This window comes from Zootoca vivipara, chromosome 13 (assembly GCF_965207765.1).
Source record: "Zootoca vivipara chromosome 13, rZooViv2.hap1.1, whole genome shotgun sequence".
Lineage (NCBI taxonomy): Eukaryota > Metazoa > Chordata > Lepidosauria > Squamata > Lacertidae > Zootoca > Zootoca vivipara.
The window spans coordinates 20,983,663-21,007,877 of NC_142596.1; the positions used below are offsets into that span (position 1 = coordinate 20,983,663).

General features: G+C 43.1%; 1 protein-coding gene across 5 annotated transcripts in view; it reads right to left on the reverse strand.

Moving 5' to 3' along the window:
- Positions 1-3,203: 3,203 nt before the first annotated feature.
- LRRC28 (leucine rich repeat containing 28) overlaps positions 3,204-24,215 on the reverse strand; it is a 52,022-nt gene continuing 31,010 nt past the window's right edge. For all 5 annotated transcript variants that reach the window (XM_088656718.1, XM_088656717.1, XM_035130813.3 and 2 more), the window contains 4 exons: positions 17,538-17,640; positions 14,129-14,304; positions 12,065-12,224; positions 3,204-6,446 (listed from right to left, as the gene is read on the reverse strand). In XM_088656718.1, coding sequence (XP_088512844.1) covers positions 6,374-6,446; positions 12,065-12,224; positions 14,129-14,304; positions 17,538-17,640 — 512 coding nt within the window. In that variant the 3' untranslated portion in view covers positions 3,204-6,373. The remainder of the gene's footprint in view (positions 6,447-12,064; positions 12,225-14,128; positions 14,305-17,537; positions 17,641-24,215) is intronic.

The window sequence follows — 24,215 nt, forward strand, 5'->3', positions numbered from 1 at the left end:
TTTACCTTCCCGCTGTAGCGGTTCCTATTTATCTACTTGCACTTTGACGTGCTTTCGAACTGCTAGGTTGGCAGGAGCTGGGACCAAGCAACAGGAGCTCACTCCGATGCAGGGATTTGAACCGCCGACCTTCTGATCAGCAAGCCCTAGGCTCAGTGGTTTAACCACAGCGCCACCTGGGTCCCAAGTTGTCATTAGCTAGGTTCAAAGGGGGGTTGCTATGCCTTTAAGAGCTCTGAAAAAGGGAGAAGCCCAACAGGCTTTTTTCCTGCTAGAAATATTATACCTGCTGAGCTTCTTTTCCATCCTCTTATAAAACATCAGTGTCTTTGCTCAGGGACTGATAAAAACCCCTGCACTAATCTATTGCATTTTTAGGTCTGGGATTTTGATCTACGTTGATCCAGAGGATAAATTCAAGATTTCTAGTTTATTGGAACTTAATAGAAACAGAAACTTAATAGAAACGTAAGGTTAAGGTGCTACACCCAATAATATGCCAGCAAGTTTGGAAAACTCAGCAATGGCCAGAGGATTGGAGAAGATCCGTCTACATCCCAATCCCAAAGAAGGGCAGTGCCAAAGAATGCTCCAACTACCGCACAATTGCCCTCATTCCACACGCTAGCAAGGTTATGCTTAAAATTCTACAAGGCAGGCTTAGGCAGTATGTGGACCGAGAACTCCCAGAAGTGCAAGCTGGATTTCGAAGGGGCAGAGGAATCAGAGACCAAATAGCAAACATGCGCTGGATTATGGAGAAAGCTAGAGAGTTCCAGAAAAACATCTACTTCTGCTTCATTGACTATGCAAAAGCCTTTGACTGTGTCGACCACAGCAAACTATGGCAAGTTCTTAAAGAAATGGGAGTGCCTGATCACCTCATCTGTCTCCTGAGAAATCTCTATGTGGGACAAGAAGCTACAGTTAGAACTGGATATGGAACAACTGATTGGTTCAAAATTGGGAAAGGAGTACGACAAGGTTGTATATTGTCTCCCTGCTTATTTAACTTATATGCAGAATTCATCATGCGAAAGGCTGGACTAGATGAATCCCAAGCTGGAATTAAGATTGCCAGAAGAAATAACAACCTCAGATATGCAGATGACACAACCTTGATGGCAGAAAGTGAGGAGGAATTAAAGAACCTTTTAATGAGGGTGAAAGAGGAGAGCACAAAATATGGTCTGAAGCTCAAAAAACAAACAAACAAACAAAAAAACCAAGATCATGGCCACTGGTCCCATCGCCTCCTGGCAAATAGAAGGGGAAGAAATGGAGGCAGTGAGAGATTTTACTTTCTTGGGCTCCTTGATCACTACGGATGGTGACAGCAGTCACGAAATTAAAAGACGCCTGCTTCTTGGGAGAAAAACAATGACAAACCTAGACAGCATCTTAAAAAGCAGAGATATCACCTTGCCGACAAAGGCCCGTATAGTTAAAGCTATGGTTTTCCCAGTAGTGATGTATGGAAGTGAGAGCTGGACTGTAAAGAAGACTGATCGCCGAAGAATTGATGATTTTGAATTATGGTGCTGGAGGAGACTCTTGAGAGTCCCATGGACTGCAAGAAGATCAAACCTATCCATTCTGAAGGAAATCAGCCCTGAGTGCTCCCTGGAAGGACAGATCGTGAAGCTGAGGCTCCAATACTTTGGCCACCTCATGAGAAGAGAAGACTCCCTGGAAAAGAACCTGATGTTGGGAAAGATTGAGGGCACAAGGAGAAGGGGACAGAGGATGAGATGGTTGGACAGTGTTCTCGAAGCTACGAACATGAGTTTGACCAAACTGCGGGAGGCAGTGGAAGACAGGAGTGCCTGGCGTGCTATGGTCCATGGGGTCACGAAGAGTCGGACACAACTAAACAACTAAACAACAATAGAAACATACTTACATGGGCTTGAGCTTAGCAAAATGGCCATTTCCTTTTGTATTCATTTACCATTTACTGCATTCTTGCGATTCACTCCTCAAAGGGACTTAACTGTGCAGTTTGTTCCACCATATAGAATACATGATTATTATCAATGGGAAACAGTATCATCGCTGATGGCAGCATCCAAAGCCTCACACTTAATTAGGCCACAGCTGTGAGCAATGAAGAATCCAGTACTGTACATTTGAGAACTGTGGATAAAGCAAGAGACCATACACTTACCTGGGACATAAGGAAGTTTGCGCCGATGTGTCAGGGCCACAAGCTGCTAGAAGGGTATTACAAGTGGTGTGTGGGAAGACAACCTTCCTGCAACTTTGTGCCCCTACAGATTTTTGAAGTTCAACTCCCATGAGCTCCAACCAGCATGGAATGAGTTTCTAAGGGAACAGTCTAATAGAACAGCATGTTACTTGCGCTCAATACCCATAAGTTCCACTATATGAACATAATCGGTTCCTGAGAAATGGTCTGTAAAGCAAGCGCTCACATTGTGAGCCAACAGTTTCCATGATTGTCTATGGAGAAAATCCCAATATGTTCCTGTTTCTGACTTTCAGTAGTTGTGTTTGGTCGGAGAATCTTTCCAGGAGCTGAGTAACTGCTGATTTGTATATTGTTTGAATATCTGAATCGGAGGTCTGTGTAGTGACATCAGGGTAGAAATCTTTCATGTGAGGATAACCAAAGAGCTGTACAAGTGTTCACATAGTGGGGCTCGCTTGTACTTCTCTTGATGAAAAGGTGTGGTAGTTTCCTCACTTTCTTTAGGCCAGGGGTGAGAACTGGATGTGGGAAGGGGGCAGATCCAGCCAACCCTCTACAGGCCACTTTTGACAGTGGATGGGGCCATTCCTGTCAGATCACCTGATGTCATATAGTACAAAATCCCAACACTGCTGAATTGAAGCCACAACTACAAATCTAACGTTCCTTTGCAGCTGCAGCTTGAATTTGGCACTGTTTGAAGACAAGGCTTTACCTGTCCCCACACCTACCTGTACGTCAGGTGACTAACAGGTGGGTGTGGCTTGAGCCAAATGGGCCAGGTGGGGAGGTTGCCAGGCCACGAGTTCCCCATCCCTTCTTTATGCTGAATTGGAACCTGACCAATACAAGTGGGTTTAATTTCTTTCAGTGCTGTGGATTAGACTGGCTCATTATTAGCTTTGTTACCCACCATTTGGCTTCTTTGAACACATACACACACTGGCCTACCAAACAGTTTAAAAAGCACAGAGAAAAACAACAGACAGGATGCCTCAGTTTTGTTTTATTTTGGGGTGGATGCGTACAGAAATAATTGCAGTTAGAGGCAAGCTTCACATTTGAGGGTTGCTTCGTCTTTAAAACCAGCAAAGCAGGCAGATTTCTGCCTATGTAGTTAGAGACAGGCTACAGGTTACAGCTGGGCATTTAGAAATGAGAGGACCTCCCTCCCATTACATATCCCAACAGGCAGGAATGGCCGAGGTCCTGCCTTAGAACCTGCCTACCCAAAGCAAAGCAAGCCCTGGGCAAAGCCCAAGGAGCAAGGAGTAGCTTTGGGTTTTGGGGGAGGCTTGCAATTTGAGAATTAACTGTTGTTCTCCCCCCCCCCAATAAACCACCCTTTCCTAACCTGGTGCCCTCCAGAGGTTCTGGACTACAGCTCCCACCCAAACATCTGGAGGTTGCCAGGTTGGGGGAGACTGCAATGGGTTCTACCAGATTTGTGACTGTTTCTTTCAAAGAGTTCTAAATGTTGGGTTTTTGTTTTTGTTTTAAAGCAGCAATGAAGGGAACTCCTTCCCTTGTACAAGGAGTGATTCATTACTCCTTTTATCTGTCCAGACCTGGCATCAATGGGCAAACGACAGCTCCCACCACAGCCAGCACCATCATCTCTTATTTTTAACTCATAAAAAAACAATGGCCCGGTACTGAGTGTTTTCTGCTGCTCCAGAGAAGCGGACACGGAGCAATGGATTCAAACTTCAAGAAAGAAGATTCCACCTAAACATTAGGAAGAACTTCCTGACAGTAAGAGCTGTTCGGCAGTGGAATTTGCTACCAAGGAGTGTGGTGGAGTCTCCTTCTTTGGAGGTCTTTAAGCAGAGGCTTGACAGCCATATGTCAAGAATGCTTTGATGGTGTTTCCTGCTCGGCAGGGGGTTGGACTGGATGGCCCTTGTGGTCTCTTCCAACTCTATGATTCTATGACTCTATGAGTGTGGCAGCTGCAACAGACTTCCATCAGTTTCCACATCCCCAACACCTCTGTAGCCCAACCCCTATGAGTGAGGGTTGGGGCCCAGAGGCATTTGATGGTGGTGACAAAGGCTGTAGCTGCCTTGTCCAGTCCTGGGCTGAAGGAATACTGGGTGGCTAGAGCTTTGCTGCTTTCAGCATCCTAACCTGTTTCTTCTGCTCACACCTGGGGAGGCTGACCAGGGAAAGACTGGGTCCCACTGGAGGGCACTTTGATTTGACCAGAGCCCTCCCCTCAACGTGGGAGGTCAGGGAGAGCTAGGGATTCATACCACTGTAGCATTCACTGCCTATTGGGATACTCACTTATGGGCTCCTCAGAATTCTCGGCGGACAGCTTCCTGAGGAAGTGAACTAGGCAAAAGTATTCTAGATTGTGGTCACTTCAGACTGCAGTTTGAAACTAGCATTTTCAAATGCTCCCCAGTAAAAGAAACAACTCTCATGCGTGCATCGGGTGGGGGGGAAAGATCCAAGTCCTTCTCTGATGTGCTAACTTGCCAACTGCAGAGAACTTCTCTTGGTTGCACTTCCTGGGGGTTGCTCTGTTTAAGGAAAGCACCCATGAAGAACCAGCAAGAGGGGAGAGATGCTCTTTTCTTGCACCTGCAGCACATTGCAAAACACCCTCTGCTTCCCAAACTACACTAAGGTATCTTCTCCTACTCTGACCAATATTGCATTTGCCACCCAAATGCACATGAAATAAGTTTGCCACCTCCTTTCTTATGCTGCTTTAAAGATTGCTTTGGTATTTCATAAAGTTAGGTACTTTGAAACAAACAAAGCAAAACAAACAGTCTCATTGGGTCAATGCCTGTAGCCGATTTGTGTCTGGAAAAGAATACCAATACCAATGTGTTCATGAAAATAAATATTTGTAAACCACTGACCCAGGACTGTGTTTTGCTGATGCTTCTTTTTTCTTTGTTGAAAAAAAAGTAAGTTACACCCACATTCTGGGCTTCCTGCTGGCTTGTGCTGGTAAGAGCAATCAAAGGTTCCAAGAAACAATCCTCAGAGCAGTAATGCTATTTGTGAGGCACTTCTTGAGCACAAGCAAGTTAAAATGCTATCATAGCCCTTTAAAAGTTATGTTAGGAAAAAGTGAGTTTGTTTCACTTTCCCTGCTGTGGCCTCCCCAGATGTCAGAATGTTTGACTGAAGCTATTCTGGAAAAATCAACCAGGGTATTGAAACTAGTGTTATGAAGACCGCACCATTTTGCACCTTAAAACAAGCACAATTCACATTACTTTTAAAGCCCCCCCCCAAGTGCACAGTAAGTAGGGTTAAGTATGCAACCCCTTGACTCATCCAAACCTACTGCTGCCTTTAACCCTTATTGGCTCTGCAACAACTCAGGATTACAAGTGGACAAGTCCGATATTTGATTTCTCGTCGCTTCCAGTGGTGGTCCCTTGAAGGCTTCCAATCTCACATGCGTCAGTTCCAAATTCTCCTTACCCACTTGCAAGCAGACTCCAGCAAGTGGTATGCAGACAAGAGTTATTTTCCATGAACAGATTTGTAATTCTCATTTATTGTCAAATAGGCAGTCAAGAGAAAAGGAGAACACATTTGATCCTGAATGTAAAAATAGAGAAGGGTGGTGGTGGAGAGAAACAACATGGCCAGAACAAATAAACTGCTACCTTAAATGGCTACTCTTAAAGAGGGCAGTATCACACAGCCAAGTAAGGAGGAAGTTAAAGAAAAGTTTAAAAGTATTGGAAATGGTTGGTTTTAAAAAAACAGTTTATATCATCCGAGTGGCTGAAAGCTGCTTTGAATGCAACTAGAATCATACGTGCAAAAACACGAGTGTGTCCTGGAGGTCGCTGGCCTGCTTGATGTTTGTTGCATTTTACATTCTGCCTGGGGAGGAACAGGAAGGTGTTCACCTTTATGAAAGCCAGAGCATCAAAAGGCTTCCAAGAGAGTTCTGCCTTTCATCCAAATTTGATAGGGGTGCAGGATTGAAGTGGCTCTCCGTGTTCGCTGCCGGGCACTCCTCTGGCTGCTTTGGCACACACGCACACTGACGTGTGCAAACAGACACACACACACACACACACACACACACACACACACACACACACACAATCTCAGCACCGTCAGGAGACAGCCTAATGCAGCTTTAAACTGGCGCAGCTCCTGAACAGCTTTAAGTATTTATCAACTCAATAGGTCAAAAGTCTGCAGACACTGGGTGGAGCAGCAGTATGCCACAAAACTAACAGTTGTCCTCCTGGAATAGAAAAATGGGGGAAAAAGAGAGGGAGGGAGGGAGGGAGAGTGCAGTTGTCAGCTCAAGATTAAAACATTGGCCCTTGTCCACAACACACAACTTTTCTGGATAGTTAAAAAAACAAACAAACCAGGAGGGAGGATTAAGCCGTGGTAAACTAAGTACACAAAATATTTGAGTTTGTAAAAATAGCAAGAGGTTTTTCCTCTGTCAACATACAAAGAAATTCAGCTAAAAACTTTTGCAGGTTTTGTAGCTATGAAGGGCATGGGGGACATGGAGAATGCCTTGATTTCTTAAAAGGGTGGGACAACGTATTTTTTTTATTCATGCCCCCTCTTTTAAACTCATGCTCCCCCTTTAAAACATCACATTGCTTAAAAACAACAACAACAACAACAACAAAAAGCATGTCCTCCCCAACTCCCCCCTAAAAGCCCAGAGTTTGGATGGCCATTTGTCATGGACGCTTTAGCTGAGTTTCCTGCATTACAGGGTGTTGCACCAGATGCCCCTTGGGGTCCCTTCCAACTCTACAATTCTGATTCTGGTAACAAAAACAAAGGGGTGCAGCTAGCGTGCTTCATGCCCCTGTGCCCTGTGTTTATAATATGCAGTCCTAGGACTCCTGAAGAAGCTAACGCTTGCCACCCTTTAGACCAGGCATAGGCAACCTTGGCTCGCCAGATGTTTTGGAACTACAACTCCCACGATCCCTGACCACTGGCCCTGTTAGCTTGGGATCATGGGAGTTGTAGTTCCAAAACATCTGGAGGGCCAAGGTTGCCTATGCCTGCTTTCATAGGCGCAGATCTTTGCACAACTGGTGTGAACAGTTGTTCTCCCCAGCTATGATGCCACCTACTCCTCCTTTAGTATTAGGCAACTTCCCCCTTCTTTTGAATGATGAGTAGGCATCAGCATGTGCACCACTGTGTGCCTGCACACTCTTGTACTAAGACACCTTTCTAATTCCTTATCCTAAGCTCTTTTAAGTGGGACGCGGGTGGCGCTGTGGGTTAAACCACAAAGCCTAGGGCTTGCTGATCAGAAGGTCGGCGGTTCGAATCCCTGCGACTGGGTGAGCTCCCGTTACTCGGTCCCTGCTCCTGCCAACCTAGCAGTTCAAAAGCACGTCAAAGTGCAAGTAGATAAATAGGTACCGCTCTGGCGGGAAGGTAAACGGCTCTGGTTCGCCAGAAGCGGCTTAGTCATGCTGGCTACATGACCCGGAAGCTGTACGCCGGCTCCTTCAGCCAATAAAGCAAGAGGAGCACCGCAACCCCAGAGTCGTCCGCGACTGGACCTAATGGTCATGGGTCCCTTTACCTTTTAAGCTCTTTTAAAGCAGGAGCAGTGATGGGCATTTCACTGCCCTAAAAACCCAGGGCTGCCACACGCCCGAGATTTCCCAGACATTACCAGGATTTCAAAAGCAGAAATGACATCCGAGGAGCAGGGAATATGGCAACCCTATATTTGAAATATGACAACTCTATATTTGACAATCCTTTCTCAATGCACTACCCCACACTTTTTCTAGCCAGTGACAACTCATTTAATTTTTACACATTTAAAACACACACACACACCCCAACTGTGGCCACCTGCTCCAGGTTGATTTCTTCAACACAAAGCTGAATGCCAATTCCACAGGGGTCAACACAAACTTTGCTGTATTTGCATGGATAGGTTCGCTAGCATGCAGCAAAGTAAGGAAGCATCCCTGAAAAATGGCAGGTACTTGGGTGCAAATACTGTGTTTGTTGTTGGTGGTGTTACCGGTAAATATATGTTAGGCATTCCTTCATTTCAGTGCTGAAGTCGTTGCCAAGTATTTCAGACACACATTGATCTGATTAACGGGAATTTAGTACCCTTTGGCTTCGGTGGCAGAGGGGAAGGGAGTGTTGCCACAGGGCATATGCCAGCGCTGTATACAAAGCACATAATCTACCTTAGCCACCTGACCAGAAGTTGAATAAGCTGCCAGATGTGGCGTGGGGGAAGCCACACCCTTTATGAAGGAGACCTTAAATATACATGAGCAAGGTGGAAAGTTGGTTGTTGCAATCAGATAAACTTTCTGAAGGGGGGGGGGCTCTTCCAAAGCAGTGTGTTCAAAGCTATCTGGCTTCTGTCCAAATTTAAGAGGCTCATTTTGTTCTCACTTCATAAAGCTCTGTTACTTACTGAAGGGGGAGGAAAAACCCATTATGGCTACAGATGCAGTAGCTGTAAACAAGAAAACAAGAAAACTACACCATCTACTTGGTATCAGCAGACTTTTCTTCTAGGAAGGCTTTAGGCAGCTACGGTTGGGTGGGCATGGAATTGATATTTCCTTACAGCAGATTGCTGTTTTCAGTCTCCTGGATGGCCCAATTCAAATCAGGAACTAATCAATAGAATAATGTTCACTGGTAAACCCTCCTTGCAATCCCACCGAGTGTGGTGCTTCTGGGGGTGGCACATGGAAGTCCTTTGCTGCTGTGGCACCCTTTCTGTGGAACCTTCTTCCCCTAGGTAAAGTTGGCTCCCTCATTGAACTTTAGGTGGGGTGTGAAGATGAACCCTTTTGATCAGGCCTACAGCATAAAATTATGCCTTTTGCTCTTTTTAAAATGTGGTTTTAATGTACCTACTGTTTTGTTATATTTTGCTGATTGATTTTGCTTGTGAGCCGACCTGAAATGATCTTAGTCCTGAAAAGTAGCACAAGATAAGTAAATCTAACACCACTTTACTGTCAGTTTGAAGGACCAGCTCCATCTGGATCAAAATCATCTGTCAGAGCTGATCTTTTGAGTGGTGGATAGTTCTGGAATCCTTTTCTCTGCCAGAGGTAGGGCCCTTTTCTGTCTTTGGTTTCCATGAGAACTTCATCTAGGGCAGGAATGGGGAACCTTTGGCTGTCCTGATGTTGTTGAACTTCAACTCCAACCATCTCTGGCCTTTGGCCAGTCTTGCTGAAGCTGATGGGAGTAGTGGTTCTGCAAATCTGGAGGACTAAAAGTTCCCGGGGAGGCCTCCCATGTCTCTGAATCAGACAGAGAGAAGAATCGTTGGCCCTTCTGTTGGAACTTTTTCCCAGCTGTACTTCTTTTCATTGTCTTTTGTCCCCTGTGTCTTTATGGGCCTGTTGACATAGCTTTTGACTCGGGTGTCTTGGTATTGGGAGGAAGAAGAGGGAGGACGATGGCAAAGAAGCCTGGGAGGCAGAAGAGGAGTCCCTGCAGCAGGATCTGTCACCTTTCCCTGCTTGTTTTGGGCTCAGTTTTGCAACTGTGTTTGCTTCTCTTCCTCTTCTGTTTCTTTGGGGAAAGACCACCTTCTGTTGTAGGGAGTGCCGTCTCTTTGCCCCTACTTGGGCTTCTTCAGTTCCCTGGGCAATCTGCCCCTGCACCTGATCCATTGTTATGGAGAGAGAAAGTGGGGATCGGAAGTAGGGAGGATTTAATTTACTCATCTCTGGGCATCTCTTAGGAGTTTGGCACACTAATCTCATGCCTGGCATGGCGGACGCTGGCTGGCCTTCCTCCTCTATGTTATTGGATGCAACCTGTTCCATGCTATGGGCCATGGTATGAAAAATCCTGTCTTCCTCCTACTCTGCCTGAATAAGTGAGAGAGTTGGGGCAATTTGTGACATTTAAGTGCACAGCCTGTGGGTTTTTGCTTGCCTCCTCTGTGCTCTTGCTCCTGCCACCGTGTCTCAAGCGCTCCATAATGCTGGCTGCTATCCACGCCAGAGGCTAGCCATTATTGTGCTCCTTCATTGCTAACAGTGCCAGGAAACAGCCAACTGGGATCCACCTTGTTCCCAGCCACTATGGAGAAGGCTGGGGGCAGAAGGGAGAGGGATGACTGGGGCTACACAGCCCTGTGGCTGCTGGTTTCCCCCCTCATCTCTAACTCAAAGTGGCAGATTGCAAGGAAGGGGGAAAAGTCAGACAAGAAAAAAGAAATGTTTGGCTTTAGGGGCACCAACTGGCCCAAAGCGCTCTAGGCAGAGGCAGTTTAGGAACCAGGATGCCTCCTCTTCCTGGAGAGGACCTTCAAGATTTGGACCTTGGCAGTTGCCGAGGAAGAGGCACCACCTTGAAGTTGCTGATTGCCACAACTAATGTCAAGTAATAACTACTCAGCAAGGAGACTTCCAGCAGCATATTAAGGGCCCCCCAAGCTAGCAAATCAGTTTTCCTGCCACAAGTCTGACTGGAGGGAAAGGGAGTTCTGCAAGAGCCATTCTTTGCTCTCACGTTGCTCTCATTAAATTAAACGAAGTTTATTGAGAGGAAAGCCTCCTGGCTTCATTGTGCACATCCACATAGCAATGGCCAGATCTTCCATTGCTAGTCCTTCATCATAAGTTGAGCAGGACACCAAAAAGAAGAAGAAGAGGTTTGCCCTTTTCTCTTAGCCAAACTAGATTCCGCAAGATTACAAGGCAAGTTGTAGAAGGCTTCTTGATTTTCTTCTCTTTTTGAGTTTCACACAAAGAGGCTCATGAATACTGTAAGTGGACATGCTTTCTTTTCATGCATGGATGAAAAGTTTCTTGCAGAAAGGGCAACTGGTTCATCGTATATCCTGCCAGAAAGGCAGCCACCAACGGCTGCAATGCTTTGCTAATTACCATTGGGCTCTGCTGAGCATCACAATGTCACGAGTTACAAATTGGGTGTATTGGCCCTTCACCATTCAGTTCTGATTTGCAGTGATGAAAGAAACATATAGTTGATAATTTACCTGTTAGTCGAATGTCACCAATGCATACAGACTACTTCTTCAGTCATGGGGAATCAAAGGATGATTATCATGGGGGAAAGCTGCATAACAGAGCTTTTTAGACATGGATGGCTTCTTTTTCTGAGTTCTGAAAATACCAGCATTTTCTTAAAAAGACAGGCAACCTTCTAGCTCTCATGGATTCAAAGGTGGAAACTGAAGGTAGACTGGCAGTGTGTTAAAGGTGTGGGCTACTTGGGTGGCAAGAATATTTGCAAACCTTCTCTTCCTCCCCTTTAAATATCAATATCCTACTTACACTCCCTATTGCTCTCAAAGGGACATTAATTAATTCCAAATTACTCTGCTTCCTAGTCAATGACCAAGCAAGCTCACAACACTGGGGGGAAATGCACCTTCCAGGAAACTTGCCAATTAAGCAATTCACCACTTTGAAAACTTATCATTTTGAGGAAATATTACATAATCAGTTGTACAGTGATATGGCAAGATTTTTGAGTGACGCTATGAAAGGTCATCACCATAGGTTCTAAGAGCCATCTTCACACCTCATGATGTCTGGACAGTTTTATCCTACTACGTTTTATCCTACTATGTTCCGTTGACTGTGTTGTGTTCTGATCCATGTATACAACACACTTTTTATGCCAATAAAGGGGATTGATTGATTGATACAGTTGTACAGTTGCTCCTTGCTATCAGAGTAGGCACTGGAGCCTTAAGAATAAAGTGAATATGGTATATGAAGTCAACAGACTGAAAACACATAAGAGTAGCACAACCATGGCCCTGTGTAGATGCCTTTCCCTGTAACCGAAGCCCTTGCATAAGGTCTAAAACCCCAATGTAATTTTCCCTGTAATTACCCCTGATGCAATCCAGCCATTGGCGTCTCTCTCAGAGGAAAGAGCTTTGGGTAGACAATAGTAAACATGGGCTGGCTGCAACGGTGGCAGTGTCCCAGAGGGCAGTACAGCAATTCCGAGAGACTCCTGGGTAATGAGATTGGATTCAGGAACTTCAAATCTAGAGGTGGGGGGGAAACACAGAGACGGTGACTTCAACAAAACAAATTCATAGCTATTTTAACTGTACAACCAAGCTGGACACACTTGAACAAAGAAATGGAAAAACAACAGCTCTGATGGTAGCCTGGAAAGAAAAAGCACAGTAACAGGGAATAGCTCTGCTCACAAAAAAATAAGACTGCCGCTTGCACAAGCTCTCTTGTTTTCCTCTTCACTGAAATCCTCTCCAGTTTTCAGATGCAGTATCATGAAATATCTCCTGCTTTCTATCTTGCTTACATTTTGAATAAGAGTTGGAATGGTGGTTATATTATGCAGCAAGATCATCCCTGAGGGTGTTGAATGGCCATCTGTCATGGATGCTGTAGTTGAGATTCCTGCATTTGCAGGGGGTTGGACTAGATTGACCCTCGAATCCCTTCCAACTCAACAATTCTATGATTAATCTAAGTACCGTAGGTATACAGGGCCTAGTAATCTACCCCTTCAACATTAAACTTCTAGACTAGCAACTCAAAAGCTTGAAATGCTACCGAAATGTAGTGATAAAACCTATTATCAAGCAGTTAACAGTGATTTTAGCTATATAAAGGGAAAGATCTCGAGTGCATTATTACTAATACCTCCTCCCATTGATTAGCGCCAAATTCCCTGCAATATGGTGCATAGTTCTGGGCCAACATTCCATTGCTGGCCTAAATAAAAATAACTGCATCAAAGAGGTATGGTTGGAGTAGCAAAATGCTGGCTTTTAACTTTGTACCATTTTCTTGGCATTTGGGCTCATCTGCTCATTCACATTCATCCTATTTATGTTTTTCCAGCCTCCCTACTTCCCAAAGTAAGAGATCATTAGCTCCCAAGGACTTTTGAGATATAGCTTGACATTCAAGTTCCTGTTAGGAGCTGAAGCCCCATGTGGCAGCATGATGCAAAATGCAGACAAGCCACGGGCCAGTTTTCAACAAAGAGCCTGAACTGGGGCAGAACTAAAGCTGTCACGTTGCACTGCAATGGCCAACGGGCTGCAAGCGCTTCTTTCTGCCTCATGCTTAACGAGCCTGCCAGCTCTGGAGCTGGCTGCCTGAGAAGGAGCTGCATTGTTGGATGATGCATTGCCTCCTGCCGCAGGAATATTATTATTTCTGCTTCTCTACTCTCCCATTAGAAGACAGTTACTTCTCTGCTGCGGACTGTGAAAAGACTCTGGCCTTTTCTACGCTCTGTGCAAGAAAAGACTCCTAAATGCCTTTTACCTAACACTTGGCTGTCTTTTTCGGCCTCTTGTTCTTATTGCAAATGTAGCTTGGGAAGCCATTTGATTTGGAGTTTTGAGAACCTGAGTCAAATTTCACAGCACACTGAAAGTCTACATGCTTCAAGTACTGTGCTTACCATAAGCTTCTCCTTCTCACTGTAAGCTTCTCTGTTTAATTTACAAGTGTCCTAGACACTTCATAGCTACCCAACTCTTTATACTCCTCCTTTTGCTTCCAGCAGTTTCAATATGCTCATTAAACACCATCTTTTAGTCCTTTTCCCGTCTCCATTCCTTGGAAATGAATTTACTCCCTTAATTTTCACACCCCTCCCATCTACAAGCTTTTTTTTTAAAAAAAAAAGTTCTCAAAACACAACTACTCTCTTATGCTTTCACCAATTCATTTCACACCTCTCCCATCTACATACATTTAACTGCTCATCTTTATGGGGCTGACATCTCATTTCTTGGTTTTAATTTTTCCTTCCCTTCTGTCCTTACTTTTTATGCACCCCAACTGCTTAGACAGTGAGGGCATAAAGAAATATGATGTCCATTTATAGTTGCTTCACTACACAGTCCAGATATTTAGGTGCTTGATAAACATTAATATTGCAGGAATGCTATCATCGTTCAGCTACCTTTTAAAAACCTGCAGTATGTGTTATACAGTGTCCGCATGGCCATCTCTTGCAAGGGCAGAACGCGGTCCGACTCTGACCCAATTGACTTCACCTCTGCTGGGAGGAAAACTGTCAACTGTCCTGATGAAAAGGTAAGAAGCTTCACCTCTGACTTCTGAACAGGAGAACCACAGCTGGAAAAATATTTGAGGAAAGGGGAAAGCTGCTTAAAAGGAGTAAAATATCATGAAAAATCCTACCCAAGCCTTCTAAAGATACTTGATACTTGAAAGTGCGCCACCCCCTGTTTCAGCCTGTCGGTGCATTAAGTCAGAGAAGAATGATCCAACAAAAATAAATATATTGAGTATATTGGACTCCACATATGTATAGGAAGTCATTGTTCAATAGAGATAGATGTTGGCAGGTGTATTGCTGAGAATGCCTTATTGAAGCGTATGGTGTGAGTTTCTCCAATAAAATATTCTTTTTTGGACTGAAGTTGTTATACACATCAATTTTGTGCTAGTGAAATCCCTGATATTTGCAGATGTTCATGTACTTTCAAATTATATTCCTGTAGCACAGGGATTAGTGGTAGGAGGAAAAATGGATTTCTGAGCCCTTATGGTTGCTAAGAGACTTATACTTCAAGCCTGGAAGGATAAATATCCACTATCTATTATGAAATGGTTTGAGGAGCTCACTGCCATGGTTATGTATGAACATATTTCATATAGATGACTAGTTCCTGTTGATACATCTATTAGGACATCTGGAAGGCATGTATTAATGTATATGTTTAACTTAAGATGCAAGCACTGATGGTTACTGTATCTGTAATGTTAAATGGTGGTGTTTTTTATTACTATTAGTACTGTTCATATATCATTATTATTTTAATAACTCCCCTTGCACAGAAATGAATTGTTTTAATTACCGGTAGTTTTTAAACAATATAAGATCCCAATGGGATGCATATCCTCTGTATCAATAACTGAACAAGATCCCACATTAAGTTCTTGAATCAAGGGGAGAACATTGCTTCAAGCTGGTATAAGCAAAAACCGAATCCCAAGGACACAAACAATGCACATCTGTCATGATGATCTTGTTGGAGGGACATTTCACAAATTTATTGTGTGTACCTTTATACAAGAAATCAGGTACTTCTGACACCCCCAAAACATATCTCATTAATACACTGTTTTCAAAGCTGTGCTTTCGAAGTTACCATTGGCATTCTTAGCTAGCTCCTGTGTACATCTTAAGGACATACATGCACAAAGTGGTCTTTCCTTGCCAAATTCTGAATACCAGCGTAACTCAAGCTTTCCTAGTACAATACAATTCCAAAGATAAACATGTGTTTGTTTTACCTAACCATCAGAGGTCTCTGTGTTTAGAATCAATCAATTTAGAGTGACTGTTGATTTCCCACCTGTCAGGCTGAATAAAACTAACTACCTTAGAGCTATTAAAGCATTACTGCAATGCCACATAGTTGTGCAGGATTTTCTTCCTCCTACAGAGCTTTCCTTAAGAAAATGTTTCCTGGGCTCCACAAAAAATGAGAGCCTGAGACAAGAAATGTCTGCACCTACATCTCAGGAAAGGAGAACTTATTGTATTGCAAGGAAGGACACCCAGCTTATAGGTTTCTCACATGCATGAAGACTACAAAGCATCATGCTTCAAGAAAGGGACTACAGAGTCTCCACAGACAAGACACGTTTTCTGTGTTTACAACAAAGCATGCTAAGACTTTCTAGTGTGACAGTCCCAACTTGAGTTCATCATATTTCATTAGCCTCAACAGATGCCAAGACAGTTGCACACAAACGTTTCTTCAAACTGTACTAGTGTGATGGCTTACCCAGAAGGCTATGATGAACACTATGCAACTCCAGGGTCACAAATGATTTAAAGCAGAAGTGGCAATGTACTCAAGGAAATTAGTTCAAAGAGATAGATCATAGTGAAGAGCGAAGGTCAGTATGTGAACAGGAAAGAGAGAACAACGTGGCAAAATGTGGATTTTCTGGAGTTTGGTACATTCTGCCAAGTGACTCAAAACGAATTAAGTGGAGAATATGAGGAGTGGATAGGTCAAGCACTGGTTCCATGTTCTTGAAAGGAAGGCTTTTAAGTTAGACTGTTAAGATCCCTGCTTAGCCATGAAGCTCACTAGGAACCTTCAGTAAGCCATTCCCTGTATCAGGCAAGGATAAATCATAAAGTTATATTATAATGTGCCCTCAGGATGGAACATGAAAGAAATATGAACTTTCTAGGTTGACACCAGCTGCACATTAGCAATTCCCAGCAAGTTGGCTGCAAGATTTACATGCCAACAATATTACTTAATACAACATAGTTAATTCTGTCTTCAAAGGTGCTGCTAGGCATTAGCAAGGAACGGTATGCATTTACCTTCACGATTCAGAGACAAAAAGGGAAAGAAGCAACGCCTTGTTTCAAATTTTGCTATTTCTACTACATAGATAGTAAATATATTTGGCAGCCATTAATGAAGAAAATATGCAGTTCACCCTTTCATGTATCACTACAACATTGTTCCAATAAGGCTACGTGTTCACCTCTGTGGCTGCTACTTCTCAGCATTTACCTCTTTTGCCAGATATATGCTTTTTTAAAAATCAAGCTTAAGAAAAGTGTACAGTATTCATATAGATCAATTTACATAACCACCTGACAGAAGGCAACTGAGACCTACAGCGGGTTATACCTGAAACTACCATTTTCTTTAATGTACATCTTTTCAAGTTTTGCCAGGGGGTGCCTAAAGCACACAGAGAGATGCTTTTTAAAGCACAGATGAATCCAAATTAAACAGAGGCATGCTATCCTGTTTGCTAAGGGAATACGTTTTGCCACAAAATTACCGCCTTAATATGAAAAACAAGTATAAAAAGATTCAACACGCTATCCCACAGGACATGAATAGGGTTGTGGTTTTTCTAAAAAGGAAAATACAGGTAGAAAGAAAGTCTGGTCCACATTATACTTTTGAGGTATTTGGTAGTGAAAAACCCGCAGAACACTAAGCATCAAAATACACTGACAGAGCAGAGTCATAGAAATATTTAGAAAATGTTTGAGTCAATACTTTTATTCTGTTGGCACCATGCTTCATGTTGAACGCTATCACCTCAAATGTCCTAAAACATCAAGAAACACAGCAGACAACCAGTCAGGGGCTTAGCACTGTAAGTATTGGATATTCAGCAAATTAATGTAGGAGATTTAGCACAATTGGAGGGTACTGGCAGTCAAAGTAATCTCTTCAAAGTAATGTGATGTGATGAATTAAAATCACCCAGAGTAAAGTTTGAGACAGCCTATACTTGTTATGGGAAGCTTCAGAAGATAAGAGGCTACACAGCAACTTAATTCATATACTTACCCACTGCAGCCAATAACTTTATTATAGAGGTACGAGGGAAGTCCCTTCAGGTGAACATTGTTATCCACATAAACATACTGCAGTTCTCGAGAACGACCCAAATCTGGATTTAAAAGGAAAAGAAAATGGAGGAATCACAACCCTGGCAGAGATATCCGATATAGTTAAAGACACATTATTTGGTTCTGCGTCAATGAACACCCAACTCCATGGCGGTTGACTAAAAAAATCTCTTATAAGGAAAATAGATGAAATTTGCTGCAAAGCAAGGTGAGAATTCTCCAGTGTAAATTCACCCTCAAGTCAATCCCGTTCCTATTTCTTGTCTGGGAAGCAAATGATGCATACACTCACTCTCAATACATTACAGTATAGGAGTCTTATGAATTGGTGGAGGTAAAAGGATGCAAAGGAGCTCCAATTTTCTTAAGTGATCCTTTTGAAGGGGTTGCCAAGTTTCTCTCTCAAAGATTTTTTGACTCCAAGACAAACAATGATGTTACTAGTAAAGAAAAAAAATACTCTGTGCAAGTGTGCTGATACACACACACACACACACACACACACACACACACACACACACACAGTATGCTTTTGCAAATCGAGCTGCTACATTCTTTACAAGGAAATACTAGCTTTCCAGCTCCCACCCCGGTAATGGACATACACAAAAATGCCTTTTCTAGGGTGCATAGGTTTGATGTAAAAACCAAACCTTTAAAGAACCATTCCTCTTCAGCCTGCCAACTTCCTTTTACCTATTCTGACCTGGCCCATAATCCACTGGGGAATAAGGAACTATGGATGTTCATTGCGAGTTAGGTGAGGTGTACCATTTAGAGAGTTGTGGACCACAAAATCCTCCTCCAGCCCTGCAGCACATTGGAGTAGTCAAGCTTGGACCGTGCCAGGAGATGTATACCTACAGCAAGACTCTTTTTATGCAAGGAAAGAGTTTTAAGTTATGTCTCCCCCCTCCAAAAAAAAGCTGGTTTTGAGAAGTGTATTATGCTGGGTCTGTTCACATAATCATTCATTTTTTTCAGGACAAACTAGCCTTATTTTATTCATATATTGCATTTTTACACCATTTTTATTTTGGCTTTCCACCAAGGAGGTCTGGCAGCTTTCTGTTCCCTTCCCATTTTATCCTCCCAACAAACCTGGGTCTCCCCATTTTATAACAAACTGATGAAATTTGCACCTATTCTGCTAATACACTGCATGGAGCATGAATATTATTTGGATTTCATACTTCTCTGAATTTTATGATACAAATTTGGTAATTTATTGTTTAAAGTTAAAGGTACTCCTGACTGCTAGGTCCAGTCGCAGAAGACTCTGGGGTTGCGTGCTCATCTCGCTCTATAGGGCCGAGGGAGCTGGAGTTTGTCCGCAGACAGCTTCCAGGTCATATGGCCAGCATGACTAAGCCGCTTCTGGCAAACCAGAGCACCGCACAGAAACGCCGTTTACCTTCCCTCTGGAGTGGTACCTATTTATCTACTTGCACTTTGGCATTCAAACTGCTAGGTGGGCAGGAGCTGGGACTGAGCAATGGGAGCTCACCCCATTGTGGGGATTCAAACCACTGACCATCTGATTGGCAAGCCCTAGGCTCTGTGGTTTAAACCACAGCGCCACCCGTGTCCAAAATTGTTTACCAAAATGCAAAACAAAAGTAGTATTTAAATACTTTTGGGGGATAAAATATGTATTGTAAGTATGCATTTCAATCTGTATTTAGAAATACAAATGGTTCATATGCCTTTTGAAATCTTAGATCAGTGCAGAAATGGGAGAGAATAGGCCAGGAATAGGATTATCTGTGCATTTCTTGTTGTGTGTAAGGTTGCGCTTAAATTACCCAGAAATTTAAAGTTGTTTGTTCAAAATATGGTGATGAGATTACTGAATGGCACTGTCTGCTTAAAGCACTCTCATTATTATTATTTTTAAAAAAAACAGGTGCTGGTGCTGATCCACAAAGCCCTCTCCTGCTTAATACCACCTGCTCCCAAAGTACCTGCCTATTTATTAAGCTATACCTTGGATGCCCTGCTCCAGGTGCTATTGCGCCCTGACTGCAGTGGATGATAACCAGAGAGGGTCCTTTGAGTGGTAGTGATGGAGAGCTTTCCCTAAGTTTGTTTTTGTGACACATGGTGAAAACTTTTTATTCTTCTGGGGTTTTAAAGTACGTTTTTGTTTTTGGTTTCTTGCTGCTTGTATGTTTCAGCTGCTGTTTTCAATGGTGCTGTGATTTTAATTTTGGTATTAATCATTGCGTTTTAAATTGTTTTGTTTTGTTTTGGATGCTGCCTTGGAAACTTTGGCTGAAAGGCGGTCTAGAAATCTTTCGAATGAATTGATAAGAACAAGAGTCATTTCTGAGACCTGTAGAATAACCCTAATTTCTTTTCCACTGAGACTCACAGAATCTTAGAGTTGGAAGGGACCCAAGGGTCATCTAGTCTAACCCCTTGCAATGCTGAAGACTTTTCAGGAACCAGTCCTCATGCAGCTTAGAAGCTTGTGTAGACATACCCACAAAAATCAATGCACTTGTTGCATTAGTACTTGCTACTTTTCATCCTGAACTTCTCAAAAAGACAAAAAGCAATGCCAAGCCAAACCACAAAAGATTTTCTAAATGTTTAGTAGTTGCTCCTGTAAGTGGGTCTGCCCACCCTCTGTTGCCATTAAGTTTTAAGCATCAGATAACATAATAAATATTGCAAAATGTTCTTTGCCAAACACATTCCTTCTGAGCTTCACAGATTAAGGAAGCTGCCCGTCTGAAGCTACAAAGAAAGTTTTCATGTGGCTTTAAGCACTGTAGCTTGTCTAAAACATTTCCACTTTCTTCCTACCAGAGTACAAGATCAAAGCCTTTCCATTAGAACTGACCAAATGGTAAGAGTCCTGAACAAACCCCAATTCAAGAAATCCCCCCCCCTTTTAACCTCAAGGCACTGGCATATGCATTCCACATGGCTGAAGATGGAACAAAAGGTCTTATGTGCCTGCACTGATGACCATTAACCCTACAGTGAAAGGAAGGAGGGAAAAGAGGGGACAATAAACCCCTCTGTTTACCACATTTAGAAGAATGAGGCCCAGTTGTTTAACACTATGGGCACGCAAATCCTCAATAAATGTGTGTGTGCATATACACATATATGTAAGGTTTCAGTTATAATAGGTAACTACTACTGTACTTTTACATTGGCTTGCGATATGAAATACTAAACTACAATAAAAACAAAATATTGACCAAATATAACCATATAATAAAACAGCAGAGCTAACACATTGCATAGGAGTCTACAGCTTCTGGAAGGCCTTGCTGACTAAAGCCCAAAATCATATTTGCCAGCTCGCCTCCTCTCCAGCCCACCTCCTGTGGATGGGATCTAAAACGGTTAAGTGATTAATGTTTTCTCAGACAATGGCCTTGTTCACATGACGCTTTAAACCATGGGTAGGCAAACTAAGGCCCGGGGGCAGGATTCAGCCCAATCGCCTTCTAAATCTGGCCCGCAGACGGTCCAGGAATCAGCGTGTTTTTACATGAGTAGAATGTGTGCTTTTATTTAAAATGCATATCTGGATTATTTGTGAGGCATAGGAATTCGTTCATTTCCCCCCAAAAATATAGTCCGCCCCCCCCCCAAGGTCTGAGGGACAGTGGACAGGTCCCCTTCTGAAAAAGTTTGCTCACCCCTGCTTTAAACCATGGTTTAAGCTAAACTATGGTTTAAAACAAATGAGCAATGCGTTAGTGCTCCTCCCCACTTCTTTCTTCTGTAGGCTGGGGAGGAAAGAAACCAGAGCTGGCTTACCATTACATTTGAACTGGCACTTATGGTTTGTTCCCTAACAAACAATCATGGTAAGCCATCCCCACCCCCCAGGCTTATGATCATAGTTTATAGGAGGAAAACGTGAAGGGAGCCTCTGCTTTGTTTCCTCCCCAGTAGGCTGAATAAAGGATAGGGGGAGAGCAAGTGAGCCTTTTGAGTAGCAAGCATAGTTTGCGCCAGTTTGCATGTAATGTTAAATTACAGTTTTAATGTGGTATCTGCAAAATACTGTGGGGCACCAACTATGGCTGAAGACCAAAAACTGTTTTTAAGGGTGTTGAAAGTGGCTTTACATCCCACAGTGTATATGCATAGACTAGGCATGGCCAAACTTGGCCCTCCAGATGTTTTGGGACTACAATTCCCATCATCCCTGACTACTGGTCCTGTTAGCTAGGGATGATGGGAGTTGTAGTCCAAAATCAACTGGAGGGCCAAGTTTGGCCATGCCCAGCATAGACCCACATTCTGTCTCTCTCGTCCCACCTCCATCTCTGTTCAAACAAAGAGAATACAGAAGTTGTTTACCAGATGAAGAAAGTATGACAACTACACATCCCGTGAGCATATATCTTACTCTCAAACTGCCTTCATTTACCACCTGCCTCCAGTTTATTACCAGTTGGTGTATTTTCAACATGGGTACATTAACATGCAACGGTCTATTCAGAATTAAAACAGGCTTGTCAAATACAGACTCATTATAAAGCTATTTCTAAAGACATTTCTATATATCAAGAGATGCTATCAACAGTTAAAACTAAATAAATGGAGTGGTTGTAACGTATAATTTTGCCAGTCTAAATAGATGAATTCATTTATTCAACTCAATCAGAACATTATTACAAATCCAGAAACCACCAAACCTAATTTTACAGCATCTTTTTTTCCTTGTTAGTATGTGGTTTTTTTTAATGTATTCAGTAGACATAATTGCAACCAGCTTGTGGAACATGAAATCTAGGACGGCAAACATGCGCTAAGACAACTTGTGTGTGTATGTGACCATTTAAACCAAACTATGGCCAAAGCCCTCTGTAAAGAAATCTCTCCTACAAGGCAGCAAAAAAGGAAGGCTTTCATAGATTTCATTCACCAGACTAGACAGCATTTTACATATGCATATCCCTTAAACCTAAGGCCACAGCCTGTAATTATTTTCTGACATAACTAGTCTCTTCAGAGAAAGCTCAAGGCTTCAGTAGTCATTCAAAAATTCAAAAGTGGGGCTTTCCAGGACAGGATTTTTAAAGGACATCTTAATGATGCCTCTGTCACTGCAATATATGAGTGTGGTTTTGTAACAGGTACAAAATAATACTCCTGTTTTCCATGGAAAGAAAATAATTTCAATCATAACAACAATTAAGTTTAAGTCACCTCAACTACTCAAAAGGACTCAAGTTGGAACACTATAGGTCAATGTTGTTGCAAACAGGGATTTCGGAATATTGATAGATCAAAAGAAAGTACAGTGGTACCTCCGGTTGCGGATGGGATCCGTTCTGGAGCTCTGGTCGGATCCCTAGGTTTCCACAACTGGAGGAACCGCTTCTGCGCATGCGCGCGGGGCGAAACACTTCTGGGTTTGCCGCTTTTGCAACCCGAAGTTTATGTTACCCGAGGGTAACGTAAGCCGAGGTACTACTGTAAATACTGGAACAACGATGTTATCCTAGAGCAGGCATCCCCAAACTGTGGCCCTCCAGATGTTTTGGCCTACAACCCCCATGGTCCCTAGCTAACAGGACCAGGGGTTGGGGAAGATGGGAATTGTAGTCCAAAACATCTGGAGGGCCAAAGTTTGGGGATGCCTGTCCTAGAGTGAAAAAGTGGCTGGCCTTTGTTCATTCTTGGCCAGTTGATTAAAAAATAAGGTATATCTCATCATTTTATATATTTAATAGTAACAACAACAACAACAACAACAATGAAAATAGTTGCATTTCTTACCCTCCCTTCACAAATCACCCCTAAGAAAGTAAAATAACCCAGTGAAGACTGGATGGGAACTATTAACTTTGGCTAAGCCAACAGTGCATCAAAGCTCAGCTTGAAGGCCTATGGTCAATTATGCATCAGATGCCCTTGGAGTTTCTAATACAAAAGAATGGGAATTTTAACCTGGCATGATAAATAATTATGATTTTCCTTTATCACAATATTAATCTATTACTGTATGTAATATTATGTGACGTTATTTACATAATTTAGTTTTAAAACAGAAAGATACCATAACAGGAGCCTGCTGGAATAGATCAGCGGCCCATTTAGTACAGCATCCAGTTCTCACGGTGGCCCATCAGATGCCTATGGGAAGCCCATAAACAGAACCTGAGTACAGCAGTACTCTCCCTTCCTTTGATTTCCAGCAACTGGAATTCAGAAGCACACTGCTTCAGACAGCGGTGGTAAAAAGGTAAAGGACCCCTGACAGTTAAGTCCAGTCGCGGACGACTCTGGGGTTGCAGCGCTCATCTCGCTTTACTGGCCGAGGGAGCCGATGTTTGCCCGGAGACAGTTTTTCTGAGTCATGTGACCAGCATGACTAAGTCACTTCTGGAGCGGTACCTATTTATCTGCTTGCACTTTGACGTGCTTTCGAACTGCTAGGTTGGAAGGAGCTGGGACCGATCAATGGGAGCTCACCGTGTTGCGGGGATTCGAACCGCCGACGTTCCGATTGGCAAGCCCTAGGCTCAGTGGTTTAGAACACAGTGCCACCGCGTCCCCCTGACAGTGGTGGTAGAACATAGCAATTGTGGCTAGTAGCCATTGACAGCCTTATCCTTTGTGAATTTGTTTAACCCTT